Raw genomic sequence first — 16,580 nt, forward strand, 5'->3', positions numbered from 1 at the left:
AGGGGTCATAGCATGGGAAAAAACAGGGCTGGAAGGGGCGCAGGAGGTCATGTCCTAGTCCAGCCCCTGCTCAAGCCAAGATCATCCCTGTCTAAAACCTCCCAGCCAAGTGTCTGTCTAGCCTGCTCTTAAAAACCTCCAAGGCTGGGGATCCCACAGCCTTCTTGGGCATCTGTCCCAACGCTATTCCAGCTGCCCGCTCTTTGAGTCCTGTGTCTCCATTTACACCTGGGCAAAGTGGCAGTGAAATGTTGCTCAGTTAGACATCAGCTTTCCCCCACTCACCTCTGACTATGCAGAGGACAAGGCAGGCACGGCTCACTAACAGCGCTGCCGGGCACAGGCCAAAGCTCCCTCCACCCGTGAGGAGAAGGACAATCCACTCACATCCTCACAAGCAAATATGCGGAGTGGCTGGAAGAGCTTGAGAATCCCTCCCGGCCCAGCTGAGACGGGGCAAGATGAAGCCACCCAGAACGCAGTCCAGGGGACACAACCCGAAGCAGTCAGAGCTGCCTGTTGCCTGGGAGAATTCATACCACTGCTTGTGCTTAACCTCTTCAAAGCCCTCGACAGACATGACGCTAAATAACCCTCCTACTTCCCCACCTCTCGGGGGGTATCACCCTGCTACACAGATGGGGTGGCTGAAGTACACAGGGTGACATGACTTGCTGTTGTCACCCATCCGGCCAGTGGCAGGGCTGGGACCCACCTACCTTTCAGCCCTATTTGATCAACCAGGCCACACTTCATTTTCTAACACCACTCAGTGCTGGAAATCCCAGTATCCTGGGTAAATGAAGAGAGGAAACCAGGCAGCTCTTTCCCTAGTGGAATAGCTATCCCAGGATAAAGCACTTTATGCCAGGATACACTGCACCCACATTAGGGTGGTTTTACTGTGTTAACATCAGTACAGTTACAAGCACAGCCCAGCCTCCCCTGCCAGTCTTGTCTGTGCTGCTGTAAGCCTGGAGGTGTGGGGAAGTGCTGCTATTTCTGGCCAGAGCTGGAGTGAGTAGATGCATAACACACTAGAGAACACCAAGGACCAACACAATGGCAACAAGACTCTGGCGAACAAGCTTAAATAAAGTCGGCTTTAATCCTCCTCCTGGTTCACGTCCATCAAGAACCAGTGCAGGTGACAGATGAGCCTGGCAGAGCATAACCCGAGGAGAGCATAACCCTGAGCTACAGTCAGCTGAGACAGTTTCTGTCCTTCTGACCTGTGCTCCATCCTCTTTGGAAATCTGTGCCCTCATAGACATTTCCTTGGTACCCGTCTCCTTAGCATCTCATCTCCTTTCCACCAAAGCACCTATAGTGACAGCTGTATCTGTCCAGGGTGAAGAGAAGGAGGTGATTCTGCTGGAGCAGGAGAAGGACCTGATCGCATAAACCAATGTCCAAACAAGCACTACAAGAATAATACTACACAGCAGCTCCGATGGATCCCCGCAGCCAGGCAGCCTCCTGGGAACAGTTGGGCCCTGCACAATTCAGACTCGCCCTGCCCATCCAGGCAGACTCCACAAGGAGGTAGGGAGTGAGAAGTAGTAGCCTGCAAAGGACTAGTCCAAAAGTATCACTGCTCAGCAGAGAGATCTTGCAGGCATCTGGAGAGCCCAGCATGGTCCTTGGTGCAAAGTCTTGCTGTGGCATGTCCCTGTGAATGGAGGTGATGCACCGAGGCCCATACCCGCTTTTGGTCAGTGACTGCAGCTGCACCTCTCAGCTGGGAACCAGTGGAGTCTGCTGCTGGGCAGAGTGGCCCACAATGCTCCCTTTGTCAGGCTCAAGGAACAGGAAGCCTCCCTGGGAAAGGAAGTGAGAGCCCTGTGTTATTGATGCAGGCAGGGGTAATCACTGCCTGCAAGGGACAGACAGCCCAGCTCCTGTTGCTAGTGCAGTGACACTCAACACTCACTGGCCCGTGTCCCACAGGAAGCCGATTCCCCTTGTGCCCCTGCCAGATGGTTGGGCTGTGGCTCTCCCTCCTGCTACCTCTGCAGAGGCTGCTGACTATATGAAGAGGGTGTTCTGAATGGCCCTGGGGACTGAGCTACCTTCTCCTCCCAAAAAGGTCCATCCAGTTCAGGCTGAGGCCTGGTGCTGGGACTGGCACGGAGGAGGCCGGCTGTGATAGTGGAGAGGGGCTCTCTAATCCTAAATACATGGTCACCACCTGCAGCTGCTTTAAGCCAACCATTGCTAAGAAGAAGGTGGGAGTGAAGGAAACAAGCTGCCTTCTCTCTGAACTCTTCCCCCCAGAGGCAGCACATCCAGGCCAGAGGCTCCACCATCCTGCACGTCACTTGGCTCACTGGAGATGCAGACAGAGTCACTTGACACATGTGGGTGTGAAACATTATCTCTTCTGTTTCTCTGGTGCCCTTCAACCCCAAGGCTCTCAGTCCAGACCCAGGAACTTGCAGCCACCTCTGGGGAGGAGTGTGCTGGCCAGCTCACAGCAGGCCCGGGAGAAAAGGGGACCTGCTGGCTTGTTAAAACCCCAGCCCGCCTGCCTGACCTGCCACATGTTCCCTGCCAAAATAAAGCCAGGCTATTTTTTTCTTGTTTTCAACTCCTGCCCTGTTGCTTTGCTCCCAGTCCGGGCCCTCGGTGCTAAGCTCCTGCCTAGAGACTTGTTTTCTTGCCAGCACAAAAAATCCCAGACAGCAGAACTCTGTTTTGGAGCCTCTGAGAGAGGATTAACTCTAGCAATGCTGGGCCGGAGCAGAGAGAGAAGAGGCTGTTCCCAGGGCAGCTCCTCCTCCCAGCATCAGGTGCTGATCTCAAACACCTAACACAGCACAGGCCATGTGGCGCAGCCCCCTGCCATCTCAGCACTGGGAAGAGCAGCCCGAGGCAGAAGGGCCCTTTGAGATGGAGGGGCTTTGCAGGCAACTGCTACTGAACCCCTGCGCTCCAGAGGAAATAGGGTCTATCATCCCAGTAGTGCAGACGGGAAAACTGAGGCACATAGTGTTAGTGTAACTTGCCTAAGTTCACGCAGCATAACAACAGCCACCAGGAACAGATCCCCAAGTCTGGATGCTCAGTCCCCTCCGCCCCCTACACACAGGGGTGTATAAAGCTCTTGATAATGTGACCCTCCCAGGGTTTGCCCCTGAGCCTGCACATACCCCTTCCCACAGCTGCAGCCAAAGGCAGCTTCTTGCTGGTTTACTCATCCCATTGCTGGGGGTGACAAGACATCAGAAACAAGGAGACAGGGCCCAGGCTCACCCTCTGGGTGCTCCTACACCTTTCTCTTCCCGCTGACAGCCTGACACAGCTACTGTCCCAGACAAACCGCAAAGGCCATGTAGTCAGGGACTTGGGGGCCCAAGTTACTCATCTCCCACCGACTTCCTGTCTGCTTGTGGGATTTCCATCTGAACAAAAAGGGGTGGCCATCCTGACCTAACCCAATGGAAGGGGTGGGGGTGTGAGGCTACACAAGGTGCCCTAAGATCCATGGGGAGGCAGGGACAGGAGGGAAAAGGTGTTAAAGGGAGATTCAGACATGTCACAACACCAGATTTCAGGACAACACTGCAACCAGCATCAAAGGCAGCCAAGCCCATGCTGCAAGGTCCCACAGCACGTGTGCCCACATGTTCAAACATGTGCTCCACAGCTGCTCCTGGTCCACGCTTACCAGGCAATGTTAGAGCTCATCTCTGGCAGCTGAGCGGAACGAGTGGCCGGCATGGCCGCGGGAGTGCTTCAGCGTCTTCTGTGAGCCGCTCCAGTCCGTCTTCCGGGAGTCGTCATCCCAGATGGTGGAGGTCTCTGTGTCGCTGAGCCACTGGGCATCCCCAGTGTAGTGAGTGGGCTGCACCAGCAGGGGATGTACTGAGTACACCGCCAGGTCTCGCCTGGCAAAATGCTTCTTGTAATCCTGGCTGTACAAGGCAGAGTGGAAAAAATACCATTCTCAGGAAGGCCAGGGGGTAGGGGTGTGCAGCATGGGGGGCAGCAGGACCCACCAATGCCGTGCACCACCTAGGGGGATGCTCAGACAAGGGGTGCCCCAGACCCAGTGCAGGGATGGAGCCAGTTTGTTTCCCGCTGGAGGCCCGAAGCCAAGAGCTCCAGGAGAGAAGGCGGGTCCAGGGGAGCGTGGAGGTGAGAGGAACGTGCCCCCAGCTCTGATGGAACGTCTCAGACCACAGCCAATGTGCTTTGCTTGGCTCAGGCCGCCTGCCTGCAAAACATGTTTTTCCAAGTCCAGGCAAGAGGAGAGCCAGGCGTTTCTCAGGCTCCTCGTTAGAGTGCAGCAAACAAGGATTCCCACAATGAGCTCACCCGGCAGGCTGCTGGCACTCAGCACACAGCAGGAGGTGACACTATGCAGGCAGCATCCAGCCTCCTCCTCCATGGGCTCCTCTGGTGGGAGCACCCAGGACCCTGCCCTGTGTCTCAGCCCTCCAGCTCTCAGCTCTCAGCATCCCTGACTGCCCAGAGCAGGGAGTGACTCTGGAGACTGTTCTCCATACCCAAGTCACTCCTATTGCATCTGTCTCCTGTGACCCAGACCCTTGGCCCAGGGCCAAGGGAGTTGTGCTGAGGCTACTGAAGCTAGCATGGCACCTGGAGGGGCTCCTGGCTCACACCCTCCCATCAGTCTGTCTATCCATCTTCCCCTTCCACCCCTCCCTTTACTCTCTGCATCCCACCTCACCCTCAGCCTTTCCCATTCCCTCCCACAGACTCCTGCCACCTGACGGGGCTCTGGGAAGTACACTGGGGAAAAGGCCCTGCCAGCCACACAGCTGCAGGCCTGGGGCTGGAAAGCATGTCAGGCTGCAGAAGATGCAAATCACATGCACATCCTGGGATGGCTGGGAGAGCTTGGCTGCCTGGGCAGAGAAACAGTGGCTAATCTCTGTGGTTGGATGCTGCAGGGCACCCGCAACTCATTTCCCCGCAACAGGCAAGTCGGCAGCCTCATCCTCACACCGTGTGTGTGCAAAGGGGATCAGCACTGTCCTGGCTAGGCATAATGCACACAGACTCAGCCACTGCTCAGGAATCCCTGTTCTCCCCATCTGATCACAGCCACAGAGCGATTTATCAACTGCACCATGACAACCCAGACATGAGCAACCTGATCTGGGGGAGAGAAGACCCACCTGGGTCCATAAGGAGCACAGGGGAGGCCAGTGGTGCTGTTAGGTATATAGATGTATATAGATGCTCCTCCCACTAAAGACAAGGCTGAGACCACCCCCCCAACACTCATTCCACACCAGCCCTATGCTCAGCTGGCAACAAATCTCTATTCCTCCTCTCCCCCCCGGAGCCTGCTGATGACTATTTTCCAGAGGCCAGAGCCCAGCCGTGTCTGTGGGGGATGAGCTAATGGTAACAGATGTTTTCCTTCAGCATGTGGAAGCTGGGAGGGGAAATGCATGTTCCTTCACTTCTATGGCCAAGGTCTGAGGGGCCCAGTGCTCCTGAAGCTGTGCAGCGAAGCAGGCAGGGGAGGAGGATTGCAGGCCCTGGGCTAGAAACCCAAACCCACCACATTCCAGAGGGGGCTGCATGAAGCAAGGCCCCAGCTCTGGACTCTTGCGGTCCATTCCCCCCAGGGCCACGGAGCCCCTCTTACTTTGGGTGCTTGTCGTACATGATGGGCAGGAACTCATCCACGGGCAGCATTTTGCCCAGGGGCTTGGCGTTGATCAGCTTCTGGGCTCCCTGCTGGGAGATGATGTAGGCCAGGGTCCAATAGGAATATGTCGGCACCACCAGGTTTCTCACATCCTTCACCGGCTCCTCATCCTCAGACTGCACCTGCTTCCTGCCCAGGTAGCTACAAAGGCAGAGAGACCCCCCCCACCCTTCAGCAAGAGGGAAGGAGCCAGGCCCTCAGGAACCCCAGGAGACATGTGTGCAGGTGGCTTGAGGGGCTGGGAGTGGGACTCAGACTCCCTGCAAGCTGCCAGCTCCCACCCAGCAACTAGACGTTGCTCCCACTTGATGACCATTGAATAGCGTATGTGACACAAATGTTTTGTGCTCTCACATCACCCAACACCCCACTGAGAGCAGCACTATAGGCCCCAGCATAGGCCTGGCCAAGTACCAGCAAGCACCACCCATGCCCCTCTCAGGGGTCCTGTCCAGAGGTGAAGCAGCACAGCTCCATGCCCAGTGCAGCGCTGGCTCCCATTGTGCTGATTACCACGGAGTGATCAGCCACTGCCATCACGAAGACCGTTCCCAGAGCTGCTGCTCTGTACTCCTCCTCCCCGCAGTTAAGCTACTGGTCCTGCCGGCCCTGTGTGTGGCAGCTGGGAGTAGCATACTGTTTTGTTAGGCAGGCTGCCCCTTTCTGTGGCTGCAGGGAAACCACCACTGCCCAAGCAGCAGTGCTTACGGAGCCCTTGAATCTGCGGTGCATGTGTTACAGGTGGGAGTCCCTCCACCCAGGGACTGGGACACTGCGCTGGGACACTCACTGCTGGAAATGCAACAGCAGCAGGCATCAGAATGAGCTCACAGGGGAAGGGGGGCCAGGGAATCAGGGAGGGAGCCCCAGTAGGGTAGTGGCTTGGGCTGAGCCCTGTGTGCAGCTCTACTCCTGCCCCTTGCTGCAAGACCAGGTCAGCATACATCAGGTCCCAGTCCAGCTTTGCCCACTCCAGCTCCTCCATAAGCCTCTGCAGCCGCTCCTTGAAGTAGCCCTCAAAGCGCACGTCATCCTCAAACACCACCGCCGTCCCCAGCCCCCGTGCCACAACCTGTGGAAAGTAGGAGCAGCTGTTGATATGGTCCTGCCGCCTTGGCTCCTTACTGCCCAGCCAGGCCACAGTTGACCCCAGCATGCACCCAGGCTGGGGGCAGATGGGGGAGCCTCTTCCAGCAAGAAGTTCCTGGTGCAAGAGGCCTCCCAGAAGTGACACAATGAGAAAGCTGTGCTCTCCCTTAGGGCTGGCTCTGACAGCAGACTGCTCTGGCCAGGAGCGGGTTCCCAGGTTATCAAGTGGCTCAGGCAGCAGACAAGGACTCAGCATCTGAGTGCCAGCTCCAGCTCTGCCACTGAGCTGCTAGGGGATCCCAGGCCAGTTGCCTCCTTTCTCTGTGCCTCAGTTTCCCCTCCTGCCCTCTCTTGCCCATGTAGCTTGTAGACCTGCCAAGGCAGGGCCTGTCCCCAGCAGTAAGCAGCATCTAGCACTAATCTAATCCAACCCAGCTCCCCCTGCCCCATTTACCACCTTACTCAGCCCTGGGGCCATACCTCCTTCCAGACGTAGTGATGGCTGAGGAAGCAGCCAACCTCTCCCTTGGTGAGTGTCCTGCCAGAGAATGGATCATAGTATCCTGGGAGCAGGTCCACACCCAGCTTCTTAATGTCACTGCTGTTCAGGGCACTGGAGGAAAGAGACAGAGCAGGGAGCAGGCTGGAGGGGACAATATCACTGCAGCCTGGGAATCCCTCCTCCCCAACACTGAGCCTATATCTTATACCTGCCCTTGCCCTGGTCAAGTCCCTGTACTTCTGCCTCCAGCACAGCCCTGGGCAGTAACCTCTAGGACCCATATGGGTTCTTTTGAACCTGGAACATCCCCCAGATGCCCTAAGAGACTGCCACAGGATGAGCCAGGTCTGGTGGATGTGGGGCTCTCCACCCACGCTATACATAGCACAATGCACAGCAACAGGCAGAGGGTTGGGGGCTGCGTGAGGGTGTGAGGCTGGGCACTACACCAGGCCCTAAGTATAGCATCAGCTGCTGATTGTTCTTACTGCCACTGCTCCTTGTCAGTCACAAGACCCTTACTAATGAGAATAGATGATGCTGTGCCATCTTTCTGCTGTGCCTCTCATTTCCCTGCTGAATCTATTAATGTGCCCCCACCTCAATACTTCAACAAGAGGGCTGAGATCCAGGAACAAGAACCAGTGTGCAATCAGGGGCCCAGACTAGCTGTCCAGCCCCTCAGCTCAGGGATGGTTCTACTCCCACCCAAGCTAGGGCAAGACCTGCAGTGTTCACTTGGGGCAAACAACAGAGCAGTCACCTCCCATCCACAGCCTCCACCACCAGTGGCTCCACTTCCAGCTCCAGCAGGGAACTCAGCATCCGCTGGCGCCGATCCGGCCGTCGTGCCAAGTTGATCAGGAAAATCTACAGAAGAACCAGATGTTGGGGTCCAGAGGCAGGGAGAATGTGCATCCTCAACTCACTAGCAGAGGCAGCATGGCACCACAACAGGTCCTGCCCTATGGGAATCTACCAGACAGCAAGGGGGCAAACCATTATGACTGAAGAGAATGGGTTCAGCTGGGATGCAGTGGGCACACTCAGCTCCACCCAGCTGGGTGCAGAGCAGGAAGGCAGCCCTAGCCCCATGGCCATGAACATGCTGCAAAAAGGGCCTGATTCCTCCATTGGGAGGATGATTGGATGCATCCTCCAAGACAGCAGCCCAAAGGGTGGTGGTCCCATCTCATGGGATAGGTCAGCATCCCTGCTGACCACTACTCCATGTCTACAATCTAGCCAATTCTGTACTGGTTAAAGCATACTGTTTCTGTGGCCACGGGCTGCCACGCAGAGGGTGTCCTCCTCTCAACAGAGGCCACAGGGACAGAACAATTCACCAGGGTGGGGGCACCTTACATCACCCCTTAGTGTCTCCTCCAGCCAGCCCAGTACTGAGAGACTCCAGAAGCCACAGGGCGGTGGAGGGACACCAGGAGCTGCATGGAGAAGAGAATCATAAAGGAAAACACACGTTCTCTCCCTGCATCCCAGAAACATACCTCATCAAAGCCCATTTTACTGAGGAGCTTGGGTCTGGTGTAAATATGATCAGAGCGGGACATTGGGGGACCATCCACTGCAAGAGACAGAGCACAGGGCTGAACTGCCAGTTGGCCTACACACAATGAGCACCCTCACCTACTGCTTCCTCAGAGACCAGAGCTGGGGAGCCATTTGTCTGGGTGAGCTGCACCTGCTCACATCCAGATGCCAGGTGAGGAATCCCAGGTGGAAGACCTGCATGACCCCCTGCATTCCCCACGCAGCACAGCTCATTCCTGGTGCTCTTACCCATGGCTTCCTGGATGAGGTGCACAAAGTTGATGTGTTCATCCTTCAGCGTCTGATGAGACTTCACTGGGACGTTGATGTAGCCAAACCGCTCCTGGTTGCACACATACACCTCAATGTCTGCAAGGCAGCAGGATACAGGAGGTAACCTTAGGACTGCACAGCTCCAGCACCTGCACCTGATTCCTACCCAAAAGCTCCCTACACCCACCTTCCCTCCCTCCCCAGTGCCCAGGATCTCACTACTTCTCCAAGCTCCCCTTCCCGTCCTCTACCCATGACCCCACCTTGGGCAGAGGGACCATTTGAGAAAGGCAAAGTAAGGCAGGTGGAGGTTCCTTGAAGAACCTTCTATCTCACATTCATCCAGCATAACAAAGGGGCCAACTTGAGTTGTGTGGCAAACTGTAAAGCAGCCCCTGGGTGCAAGATACCCCTAGAGCGAACACAGGTGGCTGCTAAGCCCTAGCCCTTCCCCTCTCCAGCTGTCTCCCCTGTTCTCCAGCGCTCACCCGCTGCTTGGCAGGAGTAGGCAAAGACAATGATGTCATCAAAGGCCCAGGTGTAGTTGGGATGGGGTGGGTGGAAGGCAAGCTTGGCGGTGCCCTCTTTCCGCAGGTCGATCAGGAAGGCGGCATACACCATGGGCACGGCAAAGCAGCCCAGGCGCTGGCGGTTCTTGGTGGGGAAGTAGTCTGCCGTCCTGCGGTAGTAACCCTGTGGAGCACATGCCATCCCGTAACTCCCGCTGACCGGACTATGAGGGGTGCCAGGACAGAGCAAGCAGGACCTGCCATCCTCCTCAGTAGCCTGTTATCCCCTGCACACCCAGCACTGGGGCTGCTCTCTGCAAGCCCCTCCAGGCAGAAAGCAACTAGTGCAGAGACCCATTTAGCAGCGGTGCACAGCCCATTGTATTGAGGTCTAGCAGAGGGAGCTGTTCCCCCAGGGCTCTGTGCCTTTCTAAGTTTTCCTGGCCCTCCTTTGCCCCCTCTGTCACCCAAGATGTGAAGCACTCAGAGGAGACTCTCCTGCCTGGTTGACCCCAGCACATGGTCTACCACACAGGCAAGCACCAGCTGGGCCCAAGAAGGAAGGAAAGGTGTCTTCCCTGTCCCTCACTGGGCTCCAAGGCCTGTAGCAGACCAGGAGCCACACAGCAGAGAGAGGCTGTGTTAGATTCCACTGAGCAATTTTAGGAGATAGGAGAGGCATAGGTGAATCAGCATCTGCCTGATAATGCACTCTGGAAATTCTAGGATGAGAAGTAGCCTGGAGCTGACTTACTGACTTGGTTATGAGCCCCTGGGCTTAGTAGCCCCGTGGGGCAAAAGGGGCTCCCAGCAGGGCAGAGGTAGTGCTTGCAGAGGGGCTCCACACACCACCCTCTAGAAGCAGCCATCAGCCTCAGACCAAGCACCTAAACACCACCTTGACAGGTGGGATGGTTCCATAGCTGTGGCCTGACCCAGCCTTTCATCTTCAGGCAAGTAATCTGTGACCTTGGAGGAAGGCACAGAGCACAGATTGAGCCAGCACCTCAGGATTTGGCCCTTGGGTCAGACACATCTCTTGGCTGTGGTGAAGGGAGAGAAAACCTTCCCCCCTGCCCATCCCAGCTCCACCTAGAACCACAGGACTGTGGTAACCCTTGGGGGACATAAGCCTCTTGGGCATGAGCCACAGCAGCAGTTGGGCTGAGTGACAGGACACCCCCTGCCCCCGGCACAGGGGATGCCCCTGACCTGCTCCAGCAGCTCACCTGAGGGGTTATCCCACACCAGAAGTTGGAGTAGTAGGTCTGGGAGTCCAGCATTGGTGCAATCACTGATTTGTTCTGGGCAATCAAGAACTTCAGGGTCTGGTTGTTTGTCAGGACACTGTCAGTATCTGCAAACTAGGGGTGGAAATACAGCTGGCTTAGAAGGACCAGTGCACTGAAAGCTGGCCCTGTGTCCACCAGACCCAAGACATTGCCTCACAGATAGAAAACACCTCGGCAGGGGCTGGTTCCCTACAGCCTCCAGCAGGAAGTGCTCCCACACTGTGATGCCCTGCTATGGCAGTCAGAGCTCCAGGCCACCCTAGGCATCTTCAGTGTTTTTCTGCAACCTTCACAGCTTCCCTTTCACCCAGGGAGTGAAACACATGGAGTTATCCAGGCTGCACTCGCAGTCATGCCGACATGGGCTAGCAGAGCACAAGGGGAATGAGGTGATCTCTGGACACCCCAACCCAACCCATAAAGCTTGAGCTAGGAGGAAGAAGACAAGCTCTATTATGAAGTCCTTTAAATGGTGGGGGGGGTGCAACCTGAGACTCAGCTGCTAACAGGCATGTTGTCCTGGCCCAGCAGAACAAACCAGGAGGACTTCCTCATTTCCAGCTTCCCAAACTGGTCTGGCTCCCCAGGCCTGGCTGCCAGGAAGGGTCCCACTTGGTTCAGTTTCCAAGCTCTTACCAGAATGTAGTCAGCCCACTGCTCCCGCGCAAAGCTCAGAGCCTCCTGTTTCAGCTTCATGAGGTTTTCGTAGCGCTCATTTGTCCAGTGCTTGGGGCCCAGTTCATTGGGGTATGAGCTGCAGCAGGCAAACAAAGAGATACTAACCTGCCTTGGGCTACAAACATACACACTAGATGAAGGAGCCTGCCTGAGAGCTGTGTCAGCTTGGCCTGGGGCAGACTGGTTTGGCCTGGACCCAAAGCCCACATTAAGACTGGGCTTGCTTAGGTGTGAGGAAGCCGGGGGTGGGCCCATCCAGGTCACACTCCCCAAGGTCAGCCCAACCTGCGCTGGCACATTCTGCTTGCTGCCCCTGTGTGCAGGGTGGATCAGTGCTGCCTGAATGGTCCCCTGCGGGGATGGGAGAAACATGACACTGGCTCAGTGATGTTGGCTTGGGACTGCATCAGGAGCAGCCAGCTACCCCAGCACACATTCCAAGCCAGGAGGCTGGAGAGAAACAGACCCTCCCTGTCTGCATCTGTGTGCAGGGGCCCCTCGCTCCATCTGTGCATGCATGCTTCTCGCCCTGGGGGATCTCTCTGTGCAGTCAGCTTAGGCAGCTGCACATGTCTGCTTCCTTGTGCCGCCAAACAGCTTGTGATACTGGGAAGGTGCTACAAGAGAACCATGCCCAGCTCACCTGGTATAAAATATCTGTGCACCCTGGCCAGCACTGGGTCAGAAGCACTGCAGGGTGGAAGGGGCTGACACATACATTTCTGCACAAGGAGTTCCATGCCCCAAATCCACAGCTCGAAGCACAAAGCTACATGGAAGGAAATTGCAGTGGGGAGGTCTGGAGCAGAGCACCAGGAGGGGGCCAGGGATTCTTGGGTTTTATTCCAGCTCTGACCGACTCCCTCACAGCCTTGGATGAATCACTTGCCAACTCCATGCCTCAGTTTCCCTGTCCTTGAGACAGACCACAAAAGATGTTCTGCTAGAAACCATCACTGATGCAAGGCCTCTGGCAGCCTTGTGCCTCACCTGGGCTCCTCCACTGCCCTCCACTTGACATGGCGGTAGTGCTTCTCAGTGGCCACCAGCCACTCCCTCAGGATCTCCGTCGTGTTGTCGATGTTGTGATCTGTCACACACCTGAGAAACCAGAATGCAGAGGAGATGTTGGCTCCTTTCCTTTTCCCCATCACCCCCCTACAGCTCAAGTCTCTTGGTCCCTTGTCCAAACCCAGCAATGGGGCTCCCAGGCCTATGAAACTGGAATGAAGCTGCAGTAGTAGTCACCAAGGAGTGCTCCCTCCCACCTTCTAAAGCCTGCATCTCCAGACAGCAGTGGAGAAGTACTGTATGATCAAGGATGTCAAGTAGGGTGCAGGGCCAAATGAATATAAGTGAACGTGGGTGTCTCACACAAGTGTGATGGGGGGAGGGATGAGGATGAAGCCTTTGACAGTATGTAGTACCAGCCAAGATCAGACCAAAGGGCAGGCAAGTCCATGTCCAGTTCCTGAAGGCAGGCAGTGCCACATGCTTTATGGGAGAGGTAATTAACCACCAGTCCTCCTGCCCCCCATCCAAGTGTGGTTGGTTTCTGCCCTGCACCACGCGGGTTTAAATCACGTGCTATCTTAAGCCATCTAATGTAACTGTGCATATTCTCATGAAGGGGTAGATAAAGTCGTTCCAAAGTGTTCATGCTCAGAGGGGGACATCATCCTGGAACTGACTGAGACCCCCACCCAGCATGCATGTGCAGCAGTAGCCTGGAAATCATTGGACAGTAAGGACAAGGTATGGGAACAAGACTCTGTGGCCCAGAAGGCCCCCTCTGCTCCTACGTTCCTAGAAGGAGCTGCCGTCAGGGCACTGCCAAACCTGTCTGCCTGTACTGCAGTCTGTGAACAATGCCCTGATGAGAAACACTGCCCTGACTGAGGAACTGGTTCTCAGCTCTGCTTTATTGTAAGAACATCAGGGTCACTTGTCCAAAACTACCATCTTCCCTGCAGGCAACGGGTCTCAGTGGGGGCAGGGGGGAAGCAGTCAGCACAGCTGGGTTCTCAGGCCCGCCCCAGGGACACGTCATTTAACCTCTGAGTGCCTTTACTCCCCTGCCTGTAAAATGAGGACTATACCCTCTCTGTAAAAGGCACCAAGACCTTTACAAGTCAAAAGTAACATACTCGTTTGCGTGCTGTCAAACACCGTCATAACAGGCCAAGTGTACCACCAGCGTAACCGTACTGATGTCAAGGATAAATTTAGGACAAAATGTTTATACCCAGGCACAGAAGAGCTAAACAATCTTCCAAACTTTGCTCACAGCTAAGGCAGGCTGCTGCCACTTCAGAAGATAGGCACATACCTCTCACATGGCTCTGGGCCTGGGCTATATACATACGTGCCGAGCCAAGAGGCCAACAGCAGCAGGCAGAGGCAGTGGGAACCAGTTGCAAATCGAACACATAATTTTAAACAATCGAGATTCTGCTGCCAGGAGTGGGGTTGCACAGAGATTGCTTCTGCCCAATTGCAGCCCTGCTGGCTGGGTCATGGAGGCCACGAGCTGACCTCACTGTGCCAGGACAGCCACCAGGCTTATTTGTCTTTGGGCCCAATTCTTCCTAACATGGCATTAGCTGATTACACGCTTTCACTTTTCTGTCCCTATCTGTCTGCTTTCTCCCCACCAGCACCCGCCCACTTCCATCCACTTGCCATGTGGTCTGGAGAGACACGTAAGCACATGTGTGTACAGTCTCTGCAAATCTACATTGGACCTTCCAGCCTGCAGGGCTTCACCAGATCCCAACACACGCAGAGGGAGAAGCATGGACCCTCTAAACCATACAGCCCTGGGTGACAGCAAACACTGCAACACTGAGACAGAAGAAGGGATCCTACACCCAGCTGGCTGCAGATTGCTGTTCCAGTCCATGCTGTGCATTGACCAGACAAGACTGGCTGATGCACAGACTACCTCCAGTCTCCTTTCCCTCATTTTGTTCTATGCCTCCCCTTGGTGCCAGGCCCACGACCATGTTGGCTGGAAGGACCTCAGCAGGGCACCCTGTTTCAGCTGAAAATGGTGCACGTGGCTTCTGCTATGCAATGCCACTCAGCAGAGGTTAGGGCTGCAGAGACAGGGTATGGTATTGGAGGGGAGCCAGCAATGCACAGCAGCCAGGTACCCATTCCCTTCACCCTCTCCTCATCCATGCATCTCTCATCTCTTGCTTCCAGGGTCCAAATAAAAGTATCTGTCTCCCCCAGTTCCAGGAGTGATCCAGCATCCAGCACCCCAAGATCCCAGCCCCCTAGAGAAGTCTCCATGAGGTTTAATATCCAAATCCACCAGCGAAGCCATGGGAGCTCACACATGCTTCCAGAACTGCCACACACATGCTTGGCCCCGGGAGATGAATGGGGACCTCACATTGATAATGCTTTCAGCAGCAACATATCAAAAAGACCCCCCAGCAGTGCTGCTGCTAAAGAATGCCACATCAGATGGAAAGAGTAGTTTGGCTGAATCAGCAAAGCTGGGCTGCATATGACCCCATTCTCTGCTGTGGCCTCTGATGGGACAGGGGCTGAAGCAGTTCCCCAAGGGGCATAGTGTGCATGAACTACATCTGGAGCAACTCCTGCTTGGTCGAGCTGGATCGAGGGTAAATGAGAGCTCTCCCCAACCCATGCTTCCACCCCACTCCCCACAGCACCCACTGCTGCAAGAGGCTGAGACTAGATGGGCAGGGAGAGCTGACGCAGCCAATTCCTCCACACCATGTTCTGTATTGAGTACAGCTATGAGAGGCTCCCTCCCTCTTTCCCTCCAACGTTCTGTGCCACGACGCTGGGGATCCCGGAAATGGAGACATAAATTCCATGAGAAATGTTGAGTATCTGAACCAGAAAACTGTAAGAGGTGAGCAGACAGCCAGTGCAATGGACACAGCAGCCTGGACTGCTGGCTCCCAACCTAGGCTCGAGATCTCCAGCCAGGCATGTCAGCTGCAAACAGACGCACAGCTGGCAAACAAATCAGATGCTCTTTAAAAGCATTACGCCACGGGGGTAATGTTTCCTACAAGCTCAGGCGAGAGGCTGTAAAATGTGTCTGCAGTGGCTGTGAGGAGCAGATGGAACAGGAATCCCGGCTCCAGGCACCAGCATCTCACTGGACCCCAGAGGGGCTCTGCCAGGGAGCTCAGCCCTTGGGAGGTAGGGGCCGGGAGGAGAATGGCCATGTGTTGGGTGGGAGAAACCCCGTCAGATGAGAGGAAAAATGTCCTTTCGAAGACTTAGGGCTGCCCTCTGCTCTGCTGTGCCTCCTGTCCACAGTGCCTGGAACTTAGTGGGGGGCTCAGGGGTCTTTTCCCACCCTGGCAGCCACCTACCCCACCTCCCTACAGCGAGGGGACAGGGGGAAGAGAGAGCTGCTGTTAGCGAGCGGGAAAACAGCCCTCTCCACTTGGTTGCAGCCATCCTGCAAGAGCATGTTCCCTGTCCCCTATGCCCGCACCCAGCTCCATCCCCTGTGTGCTTGCTGCCTTGCCTCGCCCTGGCACCCCCTGGCCCAGGTCCCTCTGCGTTAATGCCCCTCCGCACGGGCCAGGAGTGGGAGCTGCCCTTACCAGATGGAAATGCGCTCCTTGGGGTAGTCCAAGCGCTCCAGAGCCCCCAGGAAATGGGACAACGAGTGCTCCGAGTTGCGGGCCAGGATGGCGATCACCACGGTGGGCAGCTCCTGCTGCTGTCCAGCTGGGCTCCTGCTGGCCCCCTCCTCCCTGGGGGATCCCCCCAGCCCGAGAGCCAAGCCCCCCAGCAGCAGGGGCAGGGCGCAGCAGAGCAGAGGGGCTGCTGCGAGGCTCATGTCGGGAGGGCGCGGCTCCAGGAGAGGGCAGCAGCCAGGGATCAGGGATGAGAGCTGGGAGTGGGGCGGGGAAGGGGGCGGAGGAGGGGGCGGAGGAGAGTGGGGCTGGCCTGGGAAGCTGAACAGAGAAGGAGGGGGGATGCCTTGTGAGGGGGAA

At 56.0% G+C, this 16,580-nt stretch overlaps 1 protein-coding gene across 1 annotated transcript; it reads right to left on the reverse strand.

The window, feature by feature from the left end:
- Positions 1-1,084: 1,084 nt before the first annotated feature.
- CERCAM (cerebral endothelial cell adhesion molecule) lies at positions 1,085-16,475 on the reverse strand. Its single transcript, XM_006269436.4, has 13 exons — positions 16,185-16,475; positions 12,574-12,684; positions 11,542-11,659; positions 10,843-10,977; positions 9,593-9,797; positions 9,081-9,200; positions 8,789-8,865; positions 8,044-8,150; positions 7,259-7,391; positions 6,634-6,761; positions 5,627-5,830; positions 3,671-3,917; positions 1,085-1,821 (listed from the first exon to the last, which is right to left on the reverse strand). Exons 1-12 carry the CDS (start codon positions 16,421-16,423, stop codon positions 3,680-3,682), a joined length of 1,815 nt encoding a protein of 604 aa, XP_006269498.1. The 5' UTR covers positions 16,424-16,475; the 3' UTR covers positions 1,085-1,821; positions 3,671-3,679.
- Between the last annotated feature and the right edge of the window lie 105 nt (positions 16,476-16,580).

Source organism: Alligator mississippiensis, chromosome 12 (assembly GCF_030867095.1).
Source record: "Alligator mississippiensis isolate rAllMis1 chromosome 12, rAllMis1, whole genome shotgun sequence".
Taxonomy (NCBI): domain Eukaryota; kingdom Metazoa; phylum Chordata; order Crocodylia; family Alligatoridae; genus Alligator; species Alligator mississippiensis.